Source organism: Mobula birostris, chromosome 9 (assembly GCF_030028105.1).
Source record: "Mobula birostris isolate sMobBir1 chromosome 9, sMobBir1.hap1, whole genome shotgun sequence".
NCBI lineage: Eukaryota > Metazoa > Chordata > Chondrichthyes > Myliobatiformes > Myliobatidae > Mobula > Mobula birostris.
In genome coordinates, this window is record NC_092378.1 from 87,406,255 (window position 1) to 87,426,392 (window position 20,138).

Consider the following 20,138-nt stretch of genomic DNA (forward strand, 5'->3'; position numbering starts at 1 on the left):
GAGATAGCAGAAGTTACAGAGAATTATGTACAGGACGTGGAGGCTGGTGGGATGGTAGGTGAGGACAAGAGAAACCCTATCCCTGGTGGGGTGGTGGGACGATGGGGTAAGAGCAGACAGGTGTGAAATGGAAGAGATGCGGTTGACAGCGGAGCAAGGGAAGTCCCTTTCTTTGAAGAAGGAGGACGTCTCCTTCGTTCTAGAATGAAAAGCCTCGTCCTGAGTGCAGATGTGGCAGAGATAGATAGATAGATATACTTTATTAATCCGGAGGGAAATTTGGTTTCATTACAGCCGCACCAACCAAGAATAGAACGTAAATATAGCAATACAAAAAACCCCAATAATCAAACAACAAAATGTAAACTATGCCAGATGGAAAATAAGTCCAGGACCAGTCTATTGGCTCAGGGTGTCTGACCCTCCACGGGAGGAACTGCAAGTTCGATGGAACGACCTCCCGTGCCGCCAAGTGTTGTATCACGGTGGAATGTGGCCGAAGTCCAACAGTAAAAAGTTCAATATCCAGTCTGCAAACATGTTCCTCGATCGTAATATGACCCGGATTGCACCATCCGTTGTTAGCCCCACTCCTTCACGCCACTTACCGCTCTTGGTGCACTTCCGGTCAGGCGGAACGATATTACCCACCGAGCTCCTCTTCTCCAAAAGTCTCTGTTGTCTCAACCCGGTCCTCTTTCCTCAGCTTTGTGATCCCCCTCTGTGTGTTTTCCTCCGGATTTCAGCAGGGGTGTCTGCCGCTCTGTTTGCTAAGCCAACCAGAATTTGCTGGTCTGTGGAATACACAATGCGACCTTGCTTCTGTCCCGCGTGTCGGGATGTAACCATTTCCAGCGCTAAAGAAAACCCAAATGAAACTCTCTCTACCAGCATATTAGAGAGGGTGCAGCTTCGACGTGTTACCGTGAGAAAAAAATACAAAAAATAACGTAAATTAAAAAGTAAGAAGAAGAAAGTAAAAGAATAGATGGGAAGGACTGTACCAGGCTGCATACACGACCGGCGCATGCGCACAAATATGGATGGAGGAATTGAGGAAAGTTACAAATAACTGGGTGGGACGAGGTAGCTATGAGAGTCCATGGGTTTATAATAGACATGGGTGGATAAACTGTCTCCAGAGATAGAGACAGAGAGATCGAGAGGGAGGGAGGTGTTGGAAATGGACCAGGTACATTTGAGGACAGGGTGGAAGTTGGGGGCAAAGTTGATGAAGTTGACGAGTTCTGCATGGGTGCAGGAAGCAGCACCAACGCAATTGTCGATGTAGCGCAGGGAAAAGTTGGGGAGCGATACCTGTGTAGGCTTAGAACATGGACTGTTCCATGAAGCCAACAAACAGGCAGGCATAACTGGGACCCATGCGACTGCCCATGGCTACAGCTTTTGTTTGAAGGAAGTGGGAGGAGACTGGTGGTGGAGGGGAACTGGTTGGGTCTGGTGTCCAGAAAGAAACAGAGAGCTTTGATGGTGGGGGATGGAGGTGTATAGGGACTGGACATACATTGTGAAAATAAGATGATGGGGACCAGGGAACTTGAAATCATTGAAAAGGTCAAGAGCGTGTGAAGTGTCATGGATGTAGGTAGGAAGCAACTGAACCGGGGGGGGTGCGGTGCAGTGGTTAAAACTGAGTCGTGGTATGCAGATATAAGGTCAATGGGGCAGAAACAATGGGTCTACCTGGATAGGCAGGTTTTTGGATCTTCGGTAAGAGGTAGAAACGTGAGGTGCAGGGTGAGGGAACAGTAGAAACCTATTTGGAGTAATGCCACTTATTTTTAATTAATGAGAAAGTATTGGATTCTGTTGCAGAGGTAAATGCATCTTAGAATTTATTTTTTATTTGGGAAATAAACTGAAATGATTAGCATGCCAGTATTGAAATAACATCTGACTGAGGTTCCATTACAACCAGAAGCAAGGAGGTAGCTGGATGTAGCCAGATATGGGAGGTATTTGAACAAAAGTCAGATAAATGGAATTATTGAGTGTTTCCAGATAGACTTGCTGCCAACAGAGATGTTGGAGGACAATTGGTTATCTGAAGGCACCCACCATCTGTTGTGGTTCTATTTATAGTCAGCAGCATAAGCTACTTTCTTTGTCTAGTAATAATCAATTTTAGCTTTGAGTAAACTCCAATATTTTGAGAGATGGAGTTGTGTGCTCTTGTAAATGGCAATGGGTTGGAAATGGAAGGGAGGGTATATTTAGTTTGACTAAATTTGGGATAAGGGTGTGGGAAGAAGTCCTTTGAACAGCAGCGAAAAACTTTTTTGAAAAAGAAACTCAGTTTGACAGTGCAGAAGTGTCTTGCCATTGATTATATTATATACTACACCAACTGCCATTTTTCATCCACTTTGAATTTAAATAGTTACTGTCAGGAAGGAAGCCTGTATGAATGTGGGAAAAACATTTGATTTTGAAAAATCATTTTTCAATCTCAGACATGTGATTGAACAGAGTAAGTCTTGCAACATTCGATACACTAAAGGCTAAACTGACTAGAGCAGTTTGAAATATTACGGTTATTTTATCTGTTTATCCTTCAAGGCATTAGTAGTAGTAGTAATAGTAGTCATACTTTATTAATCCCAGGGGAAAGTGGTTTTTGTTACAGTTGCCCCATAAATAATAGTAATAGAACCATAAATAGTTAAATAGTAATATGTAAATTATGCCAGTAAATTATGAAATAAGTCCAGGACCAGCCTATTGGCTCAGGATGTCTGACCCTCCAAGGGAGGAGTTGTAAAGTTTGATGGCCACAGGCACGAATGACTTCCTGTGACACTCAGTGCTGCATCTCGGTGGAATGAGTCTCTGGCTGAATGTACTCCTGTGCCCACCCAGTACATTATGTAGTGGATGGGAGACATTGACCAAGATGGCATGCAACTTAGACAGCATCCTCTTTTCAGACACCACCGTGAGAGAGTCCAGTTCCATCCCCACAACATCACTGGCCTTACGAATGAGTTTGTTGATTCTGTTGGTGTCTGCTGCCCCAGCACACAACAGCAAACATGACAGCACTGGCCACCACGGATTCGTAGAACATCCTCAGCATCGTCCGGCAGATGTTAAAGGACCTCAGTCTCTTCAGGAAATAGAGACAGCTCTGACCCTTCTTGTAGACAGTCTCAGTGTTCTTTGACCAGTCCAGTTTATTGTCAATTCGTATCCCCAGGTATTTGTAATCCTCCACCATGTCCACACTGACCCCCTGGATGGAAACTGGGGTCACCAGTACCTTAGCTCTCCTCGGGTCTACCACCAGCTCCTTAGTCTTTTTCACATTAAGCTGCAGATAATTCTGCTCACACCATGTGACAGTTTCCTACCGTAGCCCTGTACTCAGCCTCATCATCCAACTATGGCAGAGTCATCCGAAAACTTCTGAAGATGACAAGACTCTGTGCAGAGGTTGAAGTCCGAGGTGTAAATGGTGAAGAGAAAGGGAGAGCCAGCAACACCAATATTTATTGCCTTTTCCTCATTGCTTTTGAGAGGGTGAAGGTGAGACAACTTCCTGAGCCAGTGTAATTCTTCTGATGAGGGCACTTCCACAGTTCAGTAATGAATACTGTAAACGAGATATTTTCAGCTGACCGGCACTTAACTCTGAACTAATTCTGAACCAACCAACAGTATTAAACTAGACATTTTAAAAGTATGGTTTTAACGCAACATGCATTATTTTGGAATAAAATTTACATGATATTAGATGAAAAGGGATTTGAAACAAAAACAGACTTGATGTATTAGTTTGAATGACCTGTTTATATGTTGCTTCATGTTAGGCCAGTAGTCTAGAGCTGAGAGATTTGTTCTTCCTGACCACTGTCCCCTTGCAGTGACTTGCGATTTATGGATAATGTCGCCCTCTAATGTTTCTGTAACTCCTGTTCAAAGGTTCATTTATTATGAAAGTATACAACTTGAAATTCTCTTCTCTGGGTAACCATCATCCAAAAAAACCAAAACAGTACAGGCACATCGACCCCAAAACCCTTCCCTGCACAAAAAAATGAACAAAATGGAACAGGCTCATCGACCCCCAGATCCTTCCTCCCACATAAAAGTGAACAAGTGGAACAAGCACGTTGAGTAGTTCAGAATAAACTACTGAATGAAATAGAGATTGGGAGGGACTCAGAGCATAATTTAAGCCTGCACCAATAACATCGCTTCTGTCCATGGAGCGGAATATTTTAAAGCTCAACATCAATGTGTTATTCTTTAATTAAAAAATAAAAGCTCAACTATTATTAGTGTTAGAAAATGATGGATTTGTTTGGTCTCTGTACTAGTTTTATTAGTTTTAATTTTATATTCTTCAGCTCAGTAACAACTCATTTTCTATCAATATATTTTTTGAATTTGTCCTTCACAAGTTTATCAATGTTTAATTGAGATGTGCACTATTTCCTTGTAGAAAGTTTGAAAGAATGACAGTGAGAATATGAAAAGGCTGATTATTTGTGCGTTATTTACACTTTAGCTAAAGCCAGTGGTTTATTTAGTTAGGCTAACCTCATTTACTTAACAAACTTCTAATAGTGCTTTCTCTGCTACTTGTATGTCAAATGGTGAGGATGGATGATAGTTCTCCAGTTCTTGTTCTGGAAGTTTTTGGGAATAATTGTGCAGGTTCCTGGGTAGATTAATCCAAGTGAGAATGTGCTGAGGTAGATGTTCTGATGGCTCAGTGATCCCTTGTTGTGTTCCACAATATTATGTTACTGTTTGGTCAATAACTCATAGGCCTAGTAAATAAAACGTGGTTATGTTTTTTCCACTAGCTTCTTCCAGTTGGTTTTCCTGGGTGTGGCCAACATTGGTCCTCTGGTTGATTAATGGAATAATTGTCCTGATCGTATTCATTAAGATTTTTGTATACGGCGAGCCAGTCACTCGGCTGCACTCTGAATCATCCGTCCTCTTTTGGAGACACCGCAAGCAAGCTGATCTGGATCTGGCAAGGGTAAGGATGATTCATTTTGACTATGCAAATGCTGGTCTAAACCTGCAAGGATAACTTGCCATGATGACAGTGATGTCTTCCCTCTCTCTCTTTTTGTCCTGTTTTTGCTTAAAATTAGTGCCTTCCTATTCACTGGAACTAAATTGAAACCTGTGATTAATTAATGAAGTCAAAATCAATAATATACTTAAAATCTTTGTTATATGTTCCCACGTGTTAGTGTATTAAGACTTAGCAATTTCATATTCTTTGCCAATGTGGTGGAAGGCCCAGGTATTTGATATTCCAACATGCAGAAAATTCTGGAAACATTCAGCAGGTCAGGCAGCATCTCACTATTTTTCGTAGTACTTTATGGCATTGAAAGAAGGTGTTAGAACATTGCCAAACCCTTTGGCCCACAATGTCTGCCAAACACAATGCTGAATTCTCTTCTGCCTGTATGTAATCCATATCCCTTCATCCCCTGAACATTCATGAATCCATCTGACAGTCTGTCTCCTATCTGCTTCCACCACTCCCTCTGGCAGCCTGTTACGGGCATTTACCACTGTGTTTCCAAAGAAAACTTGCCCTACACATCTGCTTTAAACTTGCTTCCCTTGCCTTAAATGCATGTTCTCCAGAACTTGATACTTCTACCCAGTAAAAAAATTCTAATTGTTTACCCTACCTATGCTTCATAACCTACCATGAAGTTACAGATATAATATTAAAGATATTATATTAAAGGTTAATGTTTTGCACTTGGATCAGATTATCTCTCTGAATTGAGTTCATGAAAAATGTTTTCTTCCCCTTTGGAAACGTCACTTTCTGATCATTGACTACTTGGATATCATCCAATCAGAGTAACAAATTTATCTCCAGTCAAGTAGTTAGCCTACTGATCTTTTCAATATCATTCATGCTATTTGTCCTTCTGTAAATTACAACATAATTTGATCTTTGTTTTAAGTATATTTTTAGTTACAGCTTATCTTGGTGAGCAAAACTGTACGTAGATCAGTCAGAGGTACCTCTAGATAGCAACAGTGGACTTCAGCAGTCCTGGACCAAAGAAGGAAAATCAGCTTAATTTCCAAACCCAAATGCAGCTTGGAGTTCCATGTTTTGAGGCAGGCTAATGCTCAGAGGTAGAGAGAAAAACATGAGTCTAGTCAGTTTGTGATGTAACCGAACCTGCTGATACAGGCTACCCTGTAGCATGCTCACTTGTCGTTTGATTTATATAGAATATAGACCAGTATAGCACAGCATCAGGCCCTTCAATTAGTAATCAAATGGCCAACTAAATGAATCATGTCTGCCTACCCAATACCCATATCCTTCCACCTTTCTCACATTCATCATGTGCATATTTAAACATCTCTTAAAAGTCTAATGCATCTGCCTCTGTAGGACATAGACCACTATATGCCAACTAGAATGTTGTGGTTTCAGTTGCAAATGGAAAAAAGGAGAAATTATTTTGTTCAAAAAGATCAGTGGAACGTTGAAATCTCTGGAAAAAAAATAATGAACAATATTTTCATCAGGGAGATTTTGCACAGGCTTCCCAGAACCTCTGGGTTTGTTTGAAAGCACTGGGGCGCCCCCTGCCAACTTCCAATTTAGATTTTGCCTGCAGCCTGATGTGGAACATCATCCGGCATATCCTTCAGCGACTGTGGATTGGCCGCTGGTTTGCAGCACAGGCAGGAGGTTTCTGGCAGAACCAAGAGCTGAAGGATGACATGAAGAAGTGCACTCGGGAGGCTGCATTGGTCTATCACAAGCTGCAGCAACTTCACATGACTGGTATGTGATCGGTACGAAATTGAAAGAATCAATATTGAGGCACCACAGAGACTGCAGATGCTGGAAATCCAGATTAACACACACAAAATGCTGGACGAGCTCAGCGGGGGTGGGGGGGGGGGGTTGGTGGAAGGAACAGTCATTGCTTCGGGCCAAGCCCGTTCATCTGTCCTTATCCTTTTTCCTCCATAGATGCTGCTTGACCTGAGTAACTTCAGCACCTTGTGTGTGTTGATTCTACTAATATGGAATGTGCAGTAAACAAGACATGCCATTTTGCATCCGAATAGTTCATAGAAGATTTTGAAATTAGTCTTGACAGCCAACTGGTCCATGGTTCAGAGGAACAAAAGAAAGCTAGAATTGATACCCAGTTCACTGTATGCTGAATCCATGCAGAAGATGCTGAATGATGTTGAGAGGAACCTGGTTCAGCCATCAATAGAACTGGTATTACATGAGTTAGACCCAGGCAATGGCGGGTTTAATAATTCTTTAGATAGAACACCACCTCTAGCACAGCTGGCCTCAATAAAGCCGGATTTTTACTGCTGTGGCACCTACCAGAACATGTAAGTCAGTTTTAGATGGGACAAGTTTTAAGTTTGTAGACAAAAGAAGAAAATAGCATTTGTATACTGTTTTGTGCTCCTTAATAGATTACTCCTGAAATGCGGTTGCTGTGGTAATAAAGATTGCACACAACCAGACTGTACACCTGGTCCCAAAAACAGCAAGCAAGATAATGCAAAGTAATGGAAGGTTGGCAAGAAAACTAGCGGAAATTTGATGCACTACACGTTTTTATTAGTTCACTTGAAAAATAGGATTTAATCCAGCTTTCAATTCCGCCAGTGCCTGGAGGCTTCCTTACAGTTACTGTAAATGGTTGTACATATAGGGAACAAATAAGGTTGAACTTGATAGCTCCAGTTTTATTTTGAGAATGTGAACGTATGGTTCCAGTCTCTTGGTTGACTGTTGGCAGGACTAACGGTTGATTTAGATGCAGACAGGTAACAACACTGCTCTTGAATTGACATTTCCTGTAGCAAATTGCCTAGATAGTAGAGTTTCACTGGAGTGTATGTAAGGTGGAGATAATTAAACATCTGAAAGATTGAGGATTATGGGGAATTGCCACTAAAGAGTTGAGGCCAACATACAATAGATCAGGCTTGATGATATTGACAAGCAGTGCAGACTTGAGAGCAGTAACCTCCTGCTCCTTGTTTCATGTGTTCTTTCCCAACGACCCTGATATGTAATGTATTCCAGTTTGAAATGTTAAACATAAAGAAAAAGTAATAAATATAAAGGTTAGTAGTTGGAGAATATTTTGATTGAAGCAGTTCTCCCTTTATTGTGAAAGAAATGAATTGCTAAGGGAAAAAAAATTAAGTTGTACACCATATTTATTTTTTATATAACATGGTCTTGCATTAAGAGGGGATAGAGGTGATCTAAAGGATGTCATGTTTTTTCTTTTACCCGGTATTTTAATGACTTTCCATGTATTATCTTATTCATGTGTGGGTTTGTTGTTAATAGCTATCTTCATTTGTAACTTAGGCAAATTGGGTGGCAGTTACCTATCTGCAATTAACATGGCATTGAATGCAGTAAACCTTGCTGAATGTGCTGGAGATGCCATCTCCATTGCTACCATGGCAGAGATGTATGTGGCAGCAGCAATTCGCATTAAAATCAGTCTGCACAGGAGACTCCATTTCATGACTGTAAGTAACATCAAGATATTTATGTGTTCCCTAATACTGTTTGTTGAGGATACTGAACTGGCTGGTCTGTGGCACACCCTGTCATAAATAAAACAGAAATCAATCACAGTTTCTGTTTTTTGTCGATGTTTGCTATAGAATGCATTCTGTGTGTGCGTGTGCACACGTGCGCTTGGGGTGCAGCAAATTAGAATGCGAATTGGGTCTGGATTTGAAGCCTTTCCACCATTATTAAACTTGTAACACTGCTAAAACTTGCATATGGACAATAAAGAAAGAAAATGCAGAAGGTACTCAGCAGGCCAGATGACATTAGTGGAGGGAGAAACAGTCAAAGTTTCAAGCTGATGAGTTTTCATTCTTATTAAATTAGTAACTCAGGAAAAAAAGGAAGGAGTGGATAAAGCAAAGGGCAAGTCTGGTGGGGTGAAGACCAGTAGAGTCTGTAGGCTAAAAGAGGGTTAATTACAAAACATATATGAAGACACGCAGTCCTCTTTTCTTTTATTGTCGTGTAGTAATGCATGCATTGAGAAATGATACAATATTTCCTCCGGTGTGATATCACAAAACACAGGACAGACCATGACTGAAAAGACTGAAAAAACTAACAAAACCACATAATTATAACATATAGTTACAACAGTGCAACAATACCATAACTTGATGAAGAAGTCCATGAGCACAGTAGAAAGTTCAAAGTCTCTCAAATGTCCCACACTTCATGCAGATGGGAGGAGGAAGAAAAACTCTCCCTGCCATACCCAATCACGGTCCGACTCTGAGTCATCCGAAAACTTCAAACTCTGATCAGCTCTCCGACACCGAGTACTGAGTGCCACCTCAATCCAAACGATTCGACCTCCATCTGTTTGCCTGCCAACAGCAGGCAAAGCCGGGGATTTTGAGGCCTTCCCTCCGAAAGATTCCCGACCACGCAGTAACAACAACAGCGAACGAACGATTCAGAAATTTTTCCAGATGTTCCTCTGTGCTTTCACGTCCATCTCCATCAAATTAGAAATGTCCACAGCTCCTATTTAACGGATACGATATCATTTTTCATCAGAGGGCTGTGCACGCGCAGCGCACTGCTTCTCTCTCCTCCCGCCATATATCTGGAGAAAATGTAATTTGAAGGTGTGTAAAGACAGACGATCAAGAAAGAAAGCACAGTGCTGGAATTGTGGATCAATATTTCTTATTTTTTTTTATTTCAGATATACAGCATCTAAAGATTTTTTGCTTTATGAACATTAAATTAATTGACATGGGCTTCTGGTTTGGGGTGATGTATACCCCATGATTTATTGCACTCCTGTCACCTTCCAGCTGAAGTTCATTCTGCTTTGTTTTCCATTTTTTGTGTTCAACTGTGCTTGTATGATGGTCCATATGCCATTTAACACCAAATTAAAATAACACATGTTGGACCAGGTCTCGTATACAAGCCTTTTTTTTTGGCCTCCTCATAAGCATCTTATTGTAAACAAATTTGGATATACCAGATTCAGTTCCCTCCTCTGCAATCACTACCATTAATTACAAACAGTTGAAGCCCAAGCACTGATCTTCACAGCTTCTTTCTAGTTATACCATGTCATCCAAAGGTGATCTCTATACTCCCTGTATATCTCTGTTAATCAATTCTGTATTCTGCCAATCCTAATTACTGAATGCTATGTGAATAGGCATATTTACAACACACTGATTCCATTCCTCTTTCCCTGTCTCACTTTTTTCCAACTTGATTTCCCCTTTTAATAAGAACTATAGATTAGTTAACTCAGATTAGCAATACTGAGGAAACTATTAGAATCTATTGTTAAGGATGTAGGAGTAGACAACTCAAACATTTCTATATTTAAGCAATCTCCTCTCGCCCTTCAATATTTCCATTCTCTTCAAATTTCTTGAAAGACAGCAAATGTCATGCCACTTTCTTATGTTCTAACTCTTAGAATCTGCTCTCCACCACTGCCCAAGTTTCTGTTTCCTGTTTATGAAAAGTAAATTCAAATGATAGCAGATTAATTGAGCTTGCTGTTTGTCTCAAAGAGTGATTATCCCTCCATCACTTCAGGTGGCTCTCTGCTGTTTCTGTCCAGTGGAGGGAGGTAGAGTGCACTTGAAAGCTCTTGTTTTATTCATAGATTAATAGTTCTTTCCTATCTTATGGTACTTCCACACAAGAAGCACAAAAGTATGATTAAATCTAGTTAATAATTTTGATTCTTTTGTTGTATGTCATTGTATCAGGTGAGCAGTCATTCCTCCCATAAACCCATTTATTGTTGCTGAGTGCCAGATGTGCTCCCTGCAGAGAACACCTCTAGACTTAAACTACTGCTGTCACTTGATAACTATTTCAGTGTTGCAAAACTAAAAGACCATTGAAGATGTCTGTCCATTTCAGCTTTCTAACAAGGCAGGGTCCTATAATGGGATTTTTATATTAATATTTGGAGCTTAGGAATTAACAAGACAACTCTCTGCAACAAGTGGCTCAACAGTGAAGTATTTTAGTAAACAATCCCATGTGGAGACTGCCAACAAATTAGTTAAAGAAATAATATTTGAAAGATTCTCGTCTTTTATTCTCTGTTAATTTATAATATTTGGACATAAATGTAATGAGATATATTGGGTTCATGAAAGTTTCTTGTATAATATTCTTTTAAATGTTCCTGCTGAAAGCATTATATACTGGGGTATATTTTCTTAAGGACACAATCATTTACACGTTTGTAAAATGATGAGTGGCTAAAAGCTAGCAAGTTTGTGTGTTTGATATGGAAGCACTTAAGGTCATGACAATGTCTGTTTAACACATTGAGAGAAATGTTTATAATTGCACTTCTAACTGGGGTAACTTTGAGGTGGGGTTAAGGGTAGGGACTGATGATCTCAATGTAAGCAACCATATCACAGATTAAGCCTGCTTTATTTGGATGGTGATCAGCAGTAGGAATCCTATACCACTGCTTGATAAAGATGAGCTAACTCAGGATAGTGTAACACAATATTTTATTAAACACTTGTTTTGTTAGTTAATTTGGTTTTGATTTTCCTCGGTATTTACCTTTGCTTGCAGCGTATCTTCCTGAGCAGTGCCAGACAGATCTGTCTGTCACAGAGCGGAACCATACCGCCCGCAATGAAATGGCTGTGTCACCCTCAGGGCCATAGATTCTTTGTTGATGAGGACTGGACTGTCAAAAGCACTCACAAAGACAGCATTTATAGTGTTACTGGAAACCCAGGTAATATTTCATTTCTTGGCAGAAGAGAGTTTGGTGTAATACTGGTACTCATGATAATAGAGGGAGTATGATGGCACCCAGGCGCTTTATTTTTTTTTCAGTTGCTACACTCTGTGCTTTCTCCCATTTCTTCCTTTTCTGAAAATCCTGCTTCATTTTGGTTAAAGTTGAATGGGCACAGCAGTTTTCCATCAGCTCACCTTAGAATGTGGGCGCATGGAAGAATGTATTTTCTCTCCACCTGATCAGAATTGAGTAGCTGGTTATAGCTGCTGTAGCTCTTAAGCAAGGGCTCCACAGGGTCCATGGACCCCTCAGTTAATGGTCGGTATCCATGGCATAAAAAAGGGTGGGAATCCCTTAAAGTATGAGACTTTTGAGCCTTGTGGCTCCATTGGCCAATTCTATAATTCAATAATATCCTAAGTTAGGGGTCGCCAACCCGTCGATCGCGATCGACCGGTCGATCTTTGAGACTTTCCCAGTAGATCCCGAAGAAAAATCAAAAATAAATACACAAATACTGTTGTAATGTGAGCATTATAAAAGTAATACTAATTAGGATAATGGTAATACAGCAATATTTTCGCTAAAAAGCTGTTTGTAAAGAGAGATTGTTTCCGGGTTGCGGGGGTTTAGTTCCGTTCTTTCTGCCCAGTGCACATGTGTGTAGTTCCCCCGCCATGCACCGCGTTTTCAGCGTAGCCTGTGCTGCATCAAAGTGACCAATCAGATTAGTACAGACTGTCACAAACATCAATATAGGGCAGTGGTCCCCAACCTCCAGGCCGCGAAGCATGCAGTGGTGCAGCGGTAGTCGGGATGCACACGGCACGTCTTTAAGAAAAAAAGCCAAAATAAACAAGCTAATTAATTAGGTGCTGCCCGGCACGTAAATGTCAGCACAGATCAGAGGCGACGCAATCGGCAATTGCTCATGATATCCTGATAGCATAGCAGAGGCTCCGCGAAAGAAGGCGAAAACATACAAATTCCATCCAGAATGGGAAGAGGAATTTCTGTTTACCTTGGTGAAAGACAAGTGTGTATGTATGTTGTGCCACCAAACACAAGCACTGACTAAAAGAGGGAACCTGGAGCGGCACCACCGCACCAACCACCAGGGATTTAAAGACACCTACCCCCCCAAAGAGTGCCTGGAAAGTTGAGCTGAAATCGGGGTTGAAGGCCCAGTAATCGTTTTCCACAAAACATGCTGCTAAAAATAAGGCTGCTATTGAAGCATCATTTCGTGTAAGTCACCTTTTGGCTGAACACAAGAAGCCTTTTACAGACGGCGATTTATTCAAGGAAGCAATGGTCATTACCGCAGAGACTGTTTTTAATGACTTTAATAACAAAAACGGCATCACAACCTCAATACATAATATACCGCTTGGCCCTGCAACAGTGACAAGGAGGGTAGAGTCACTGTCAGAGGACGTGAATATTTTTCACTACGGTTCGATGAATCCCTGGATGTAATGCAAACAGCTCAGCTTGTTGTCTTTGTCAGAATGGCTTTCCAGAATTTTACAACAAAGGAGGGCTTCCTCACACTTTTGCAATTAAAGGAAAGAACGAGAGGTGAGGATATTTACAATGAGTTTTATAAAATGTGTCCGTGAAAGTGACATCCCCATTCATAAACTGGTGGCAATTACTGCTGATGGGGCCGAGCAATGCGCGGTGTGTGCGTTGGTTTTATACCACTAAAAGTCAGTGCCTACTTCGGGTCAACTTATCTATGTGAAATTGCATTTTCACAGATGAAAATTATTAAATCTAAGTACAGGAGCTGACTTACTGACAGACACCTCACTAGGGTTGCCAACTTTCTCACTCCAAAATAACAGACAAAAGTAGCAGTCAAATCCCGGGACATTTGTGTTTACCCCAAGAAAGACTACCATGACCATGAAGTCTTGCACAGGCACCTGTATGCGCATGTGCGTACATGCCGATTCTTTTCTTTTTACCCCACGAATCGGTTTTGGCTTAATTTTCATTATTTCTACTTTATATAGGCTGTGTATTTATCATATCATTCCTGCTTTTACTATATGTTAGTATTATTTTAGGTTTTATGTGTTATTTGGTATGATTTGGTAGGTTATTTTTTTGGGTCTGGGAATGCTCAAAATTTTTTTCCATATAAATTAATGGTAATTGCTTCTTCGGCGTAAAGCACTTTGGCACGAAGGGTTTCATAGGAACATTCTACCTTAACTGGGGGAATACGGGACAGTTAGCTGGGGGAATACGGGACAGTTGGCAACCCTACACCTCACAGACTGTCTCAGACTGGCTGTCTGTAGTTATGAGCCGAACTTCAGGGAACTAGCAGAAAGTATTCAGCCCCAGTCATCTCACTGAGTGCAACAGCCGATTTTTATTCATTTATTTTTCGTATTGAAATAAAATTAAATAATGAACCTTAGAATTAAAGGTGTGAAGTATTGTAATATTCTTAAAGAAAGACAGCTATGGCCTGTTTGATATGCTAGTTACAGTGTTTTCTTGTTTGAATTAATTTGAAAGTTTGACAAAAGTATTTTGTGTATTTCAAATACAATTCACCCAAATAAAAGGCCTCAAATTGGAAGTACAATCTGAGCTGTTTTTTCTCTAAATGATTTAGTAGGTAGATCTTGCCTTTCACTGAGGTCGAGGTAGGGGATCTTGGGCTTAAAAAGGTTGGTGACCACTACCCTAAATAATCCTCTGTGTTGCTTCTTTCCCATCTGTTTCCTGGATCCCTTGATTCTCTTACAGTCAGGGTCCTGTTGAGTCAAATGCCAAAACGTCAGGAATACCAAACAGTTGGATAATATTGGATTTTTACCACATTATATTTAATATAGCACTTTAACTAATCATTCAATGCATCTGCATATATTTGCATCCCCTTTTCTAACTTGCTTTCTTATCCAGCTTGTATCATTAACAAACTTGCACAAAGTACATTCAGACACCATATCTGGTAATATCAATTGCAAATCACTGCCATCTGAACACTGACTCTAATCTACGGGAAAATAAATAAGTATCAAACAAACAAATGCTGGTGGCAGAGGGTGGGGGCAGTTTAGGATGGATGCTGAAAGATCTGGCCTACAACAATCAGCAGTAAGTACTTGCTCCCACTACCCTCGGAAGTACCAGCCAGGTTTTGCTGCAGTGTTAAATATGTGATGCAGACTCTTCTTCTCTTCCTAGTTGATCCACTGGCTCAGGTAACTCAAGCTTTCCGAGAGCACTTGCTGGAAAAGGCATTATATTGCATTGCCAAACCGGAGAACGGCAAGCCAGTGACTGGAGAGGGAGGGTGAGTACCGTTACTAGAGCTGCTGTTTCTCTGTTGGGGTAGTACACTATTACATGCTGCCTGAAGAAAGGATGTATAAAGCCAAGTCAAAAAAGTATGTGAAAAGTCTGTTTTTAAGATTTTTCAACATACAATTCGATAGTTTGGCAGGGGAATGAGAAACGGAGTGAGAGGGCTGAGAATGGGGTAGTTGGTTTACAAACAGGCAGTGTGTAAGAGACTGCTAGCAAAGGTAGGCTGATGATAGGGAAAACTTGCAGTCAACGGGATGAGTTGCAATGTAAAAAGGAAACAATATTGAGAAGAGTGATGAATACAGGACTGAAGGTGTTATATTTGAGTGCACACAGTATACCAAATAAAGTAGATGAACTAAGTAGCGTAGTTACAGATTGGCATGGATGATGTTGTGGGTATTACTGAGTCACGGCTGAATGAAAATTATAGCTGGATCATAGCATCCAAGGATACACACTGTATTGAAAGGGCAGGCAGGGAGGGTAGCATGGCTCTGTTGGTAAAAAATGAAATCAAATCCTTAGAAAGAAGTGACAGGATCCTAAGATGTAGAATCGTTGTGGGTAGAGCTAAGAAACTGCAAGGGTAAAGACCCTGGTTACAGATTTCCAAACAGTAGCAAAGATGTGGACTACAAATTGCAAGGGGAGATAGAAAATGCATGTCAAAAGGGTAACGTTATGATAATCATGGGGAGTTCAATATGGCAATATCAGGCTGGTGGGGGATTCCAAGAAGGGGAATTTCTAGCATGCATACGAGATGGTAATTTAGAGCAGCTCATGGTTGAGCCCACTAGAGCTCAGCTATCCTGGATTGAGTGTTGTGCAATGAACCAGAATTGATTAAAGAGCTTAAGATATAGGAATCCTTGGGGGCAAAAGTGTTCGTAATATAGAATTCACCCTGCAATTTGAGAAGGAGAAGCTGAAGTCAGATGTATCAGTATTACAGTGGAGTAAAAGGAATCCAGAGGCATGAGAGAAATGTTAACCAAAATTGAGTGGAAGGTGAAAGCAAGCATGCATGATGGCAAAGCAGCAATGGCTTGAGTTTCTGGGAGCAATTCAGAAGGCGCAGGATAGATACATTCCAAAGAAGAAGTATTCTAAAGGTAGGATGATCCAACCATGCCTGACAAGGGAAGTCAAAGCCAAAGAGAGGGCATTTAATGGAGCAAAAATTAGTGGGAAGTTAAAGGATTGGAAAGTCTTTAAAACCAACAGAAGGCATCCAAAAAAAGTCATAAAGAAGGAAAAGATAAGTGAGCCAGTAATATTAAAGAGGATACCAGCAGCTTCTTCAGATAGGTAAAGTGTAAAAGAGAGGCGAGAGTAGATATTGGACTGTTGAAAAATGAAGCTGGAGAAGTAGCAATGAGGGACAGGGAAATGGCAGATGAACTGAATCAGTATTTTGCATCAGTCTTCACTGTGAAAGACAGTAGTGGTATGTTGCAAGTTTGAGAGTGTCAGGAGGCAGAAGTGAGTGAAGTTGCTATTACTACGGAGATGGTGCGTGGGAAATTGAAAAGTCTGAAGGTAGATAAATTACCTAGACCAAATAGTTTATACCCAGGGTTCTGAAAGCAGTGGCTGAAGGGATTGTGGAGACATTAATAATGATCTTTCAAGAATCACTAGATTCTGGCACAGTTCCTGAAGACTGGAAACTTGCAGATGTCACTCCACTCTTCAAGAAGAGAGAGTGGCAGAAAAAGAAAATTATATCCCAGTTAGTCTGTCGTCATTGGTTGGGAAGATATTGGAGTCAATTGTTAAGGATGTGGCTCTTGGGTACTCGAAGGCACGTGATAAAAGGGCTGAAATCTGGAGAGTTTCCTTAAGTGAAAATCTTGCCTGACAAATATTTTGGAATTCCTTGAAGAAATAACAAGCAGGAGACCATACATGAGGCTGCTTAATATGTTGAACCCATGGTATTACAGGAAAGATTCTAGCATTGGTAGAGCTTTGGCTTATTGGCAGGAGGCAGAGTGGGAATAAAGGGAACCTTTATGGTTGGCTTCTCGTGACTAGGGGTGTTCGACAGAGGTGTTGGGACCGCTGTCTTTACATTATATGTCAGTGACTTGATGGTTTGTGGCCAAGTAAGCGGACAATATAAAGATAGGTGAAGGGGCAGGTAGTGCTGAGAAAGCAGAGAGGCTGCAGAAGGACTTAGAAAAATGGGCAAAGAAGTGGCACATGGAATACAATGTTGGGAAGTGTATGATCATGCACTTTGGTAGAAGAAATAAAAGCATAGACTATTTTCTAAATGAGGGGTTCAAAAATAATCAGAATGAGATTGAATATCAACAACATGTTGTGAAATTTGTTGTCTTTGCAGCAGCAGTACATAATATAAAAAATGTGAATTCGAGTAAATATATATTTGTGTGTGTGTGAAATTAAATAAGTAGTGCTAAAATAAAGTAGTGAGGAAATGTTCATGAGTTCAATGTCTATTCAGAAATTGGATGGCAGAGGGGAAGAAGCTGGTCCTGAACTGTTGAGTGCATTCCTTCGTTGAGGTGCAAAGGGACTTTATAAGACAATGGTGAGGCCTCACATGGACCATTTATGAGCAGTTTTGGGTTGATGTTGGAGGGGGTTCAAAGGAGGTTCACGAAAATGACTCTGGGATTGAAAGGCTTATATGAAGAGCATTTGATGGCTCTGGGCCTGTATTCACTGGAATTCAGAGGAATGGGGGGGGGAGTCTTATTGAAACCTATTGAATGCTGAAAGGCCTCAATAGGGTGGATGTGGAGAAGTTGTTTCCTTGAACAAGGGAGACTACAATGGGATGAGGGAGGAGTTGGCTAATGTGGCTATTTGAGCACAGGCTATTTGATAGGACAGTTGAGGAACAGTGGAATACTTTCAAAGAGATTTCTCACAGTGCTCAACAAAAGTATATTCCAGTCAAAAGTAAGGACAGTAAGTGTGGGGAGAGCCAGTCTAGGATAACTAAGGAAATAAAAGATAGTATCAAATTAAAAGCTCATACGTACAGTCGCGAAGAGTAATGGGAAACTGGAGGATTGGGAAAACTTTAAAAAGCAACAGAGAACAACTGCAACTAAACAAGAAATAAGGAAAGGGAAGATAAAGTATGAAAGTAAATTAGCACAAGATGTACAAACAGATAACAAAAGTTTTTATGAATATTTAAAGCGGAAGAGGAGGCTTAAGTCAACGTAGGTCCTTTGGAAGACGATAAGGGGAAATTGATATTGGGTGATAAGGAAATGGCTAAGACATTGAACGACTATTTTGTGTCTGTCCTCACGGTGGAGGGCACGTCTGATATGCCAAAGAAGGATGTTGTGGACGAAATGGGAAGTGAGGACCTCGATAAAATCGCTGTCACTAAAGAGACAGTGATGAGCAAACTAGAGTCTGAAGGTAGGTAAGTCCCCTGGTCCTGATGGGTGCATTCCAGGGTGTTGAAGGAATTGGTGGAGGTTATAGTAGACATGTTGGTAATCATTTATCAAAACTCTCTAGACTCTGGGCAGGTCCTGGCAGATTGAAAGACAGCAACTGTCATGCCACTTTTTAAAAAAGGATGTAGGCAAAAGACGGGAACTATAGGCCAGTTAGCTCAACATCTGTAGTCAGGAAAATGCTTGAAGTTGTCATTAAAGAAGAAATAGCGAAACGTTTAGAAAGGAGTGGTTCCATTAGACAGATGCAGCATGGATTCAGAAAGGGCAGGTATTGTTTAACAAACTTACTGGAGTTCTTTGAGGACATAATGGGTGCAGTGGATAGAGGGGAACAGGTGGATGTCGTATACTTGGATTTCCAGAAGGCGTTCGATAAGGTGCCGCACAAGAGACAAGTGTATTGGCATGGATAGTGGATTGGTTAACCAATAGAAGGCAAAGAGTTGGTATAAATGGGTGTTTCTCCAGTTGGCAGTCAGTGGTGAGTGGGGTGCTGCAGGGATCGGTGCTGGGCCTGCAGCTGTTTACCATTTACATTGATGATTTGGAAGAGGGGACTGAGTGTAGTGTAGCAAAATTTGCTGATGACACAACGCTGAGTAGAAAAGCAAATTGTATAGAGGATGTGGAGAGTCTGCAGAGGGATGCAGATAGGTTAAGTGAGTGGGCCAAGGTCTGGCAGATGGAATACAACGCCGGTAAATGCAAGATCATCCACTTTGGAAGGAATAATAGAAAAGCAGATTATTATTTAAATTGTGGAAGATTGCAGCATGCTGTTGTGCAGAGGGACTTGGGAGTGCTTGTTCATGAATTGCAAAAAGTTGGCTTGCAGGTACAACAGGTTATTAAGAAGGCAAACGGAATGTTGGCCTTCATTGCTCGAGGGATTGAATTCAAGAGCAGGGAGGTCATGCTGCAACAGGGTACTGGTGCACCTGGAATACTGTGTGCAGTTCTGGTCTTCATACTTGAGGAAGGATATACTGGCTTTGGAGGCAGTGCAGAGGAGGTTCACCAGGTTGATTCCAAGGATGAAAGGGTAAACCTATGAGGAGAGATTGAGTCACCTGGGACTTTACTCTCTGGAGTTCAGAAGAATGAGAAACATACAAAATGTTGAAAGGGATTGATAAGATAGAAGTAGAAAAGCTGTTTCCATTGGTAGGTGAGACTAGAACTAGGGGACATTACCTCAAGATTCAGGGGAGAAGATTTAGGACGGAGATGAGGAGAAACTGTTTTTCCCGGAGAATGGTGAATCTGTGGAATTCTCTGCCCAGGGAAGCAGTTGAGGCTTCTTCACTAAATATATTTAAGAAACAGTTAGATAGGATTTTACATAGTAAGGGAATTGCGGGTTATGGGGAAAGGGCAGGTAGATGGAGCTGAGTTTAGGACAGATTGGCCATGATCTTATTGAATGGTGGGGCAGGCTCGATGGGCCAGATGGCCTACTTCTGCTCCTATTTCTTATGTTCTTATATTGGGGGAGTCTCAGACATGAGGACGCGGCCTC

At 41.1% G+C, this 20,138-nt stretch overlaps 1 protein-coding gene across 5 annotated transcripts in view; it reads left to right on the forward strand.

Moving 5' to 3' along the window:
* srebf1 (sterol regulatory element binding transcription factor 1) overlaps nt 1-20,138 on the forward strand; it is a 65,675-nt gene that overhangs the window by 29,016 nt on the left and 16,521 nt on the right. For all 5 annotated transcript variants that reach the window (XM_072268375.1, XM_072268371.1, XM_072268370.1 and 2 more), the window contains exons 9-13: nt 4,833-5,014; nt 6,553-6,814; nt 8,387-8,553; nt 11,648-11,816; nt 15,036-15,144. In XM_072268375.1, the coding sequence (XP_072124476.1) occupies nt 4,833-5,014; nt 6,553-6,814; nt 8,387-8,553; nt 11,648-11,816; nt 15,036-15,144 (889 nt within the window). The remainder of the gene's footprint in view (nt 1-4,832; nt 5,015-6,552; nt 6,815-8,386; nt 8,554-11,647; nt 11,817-15,035; nt 15,145-20,138) is intronic.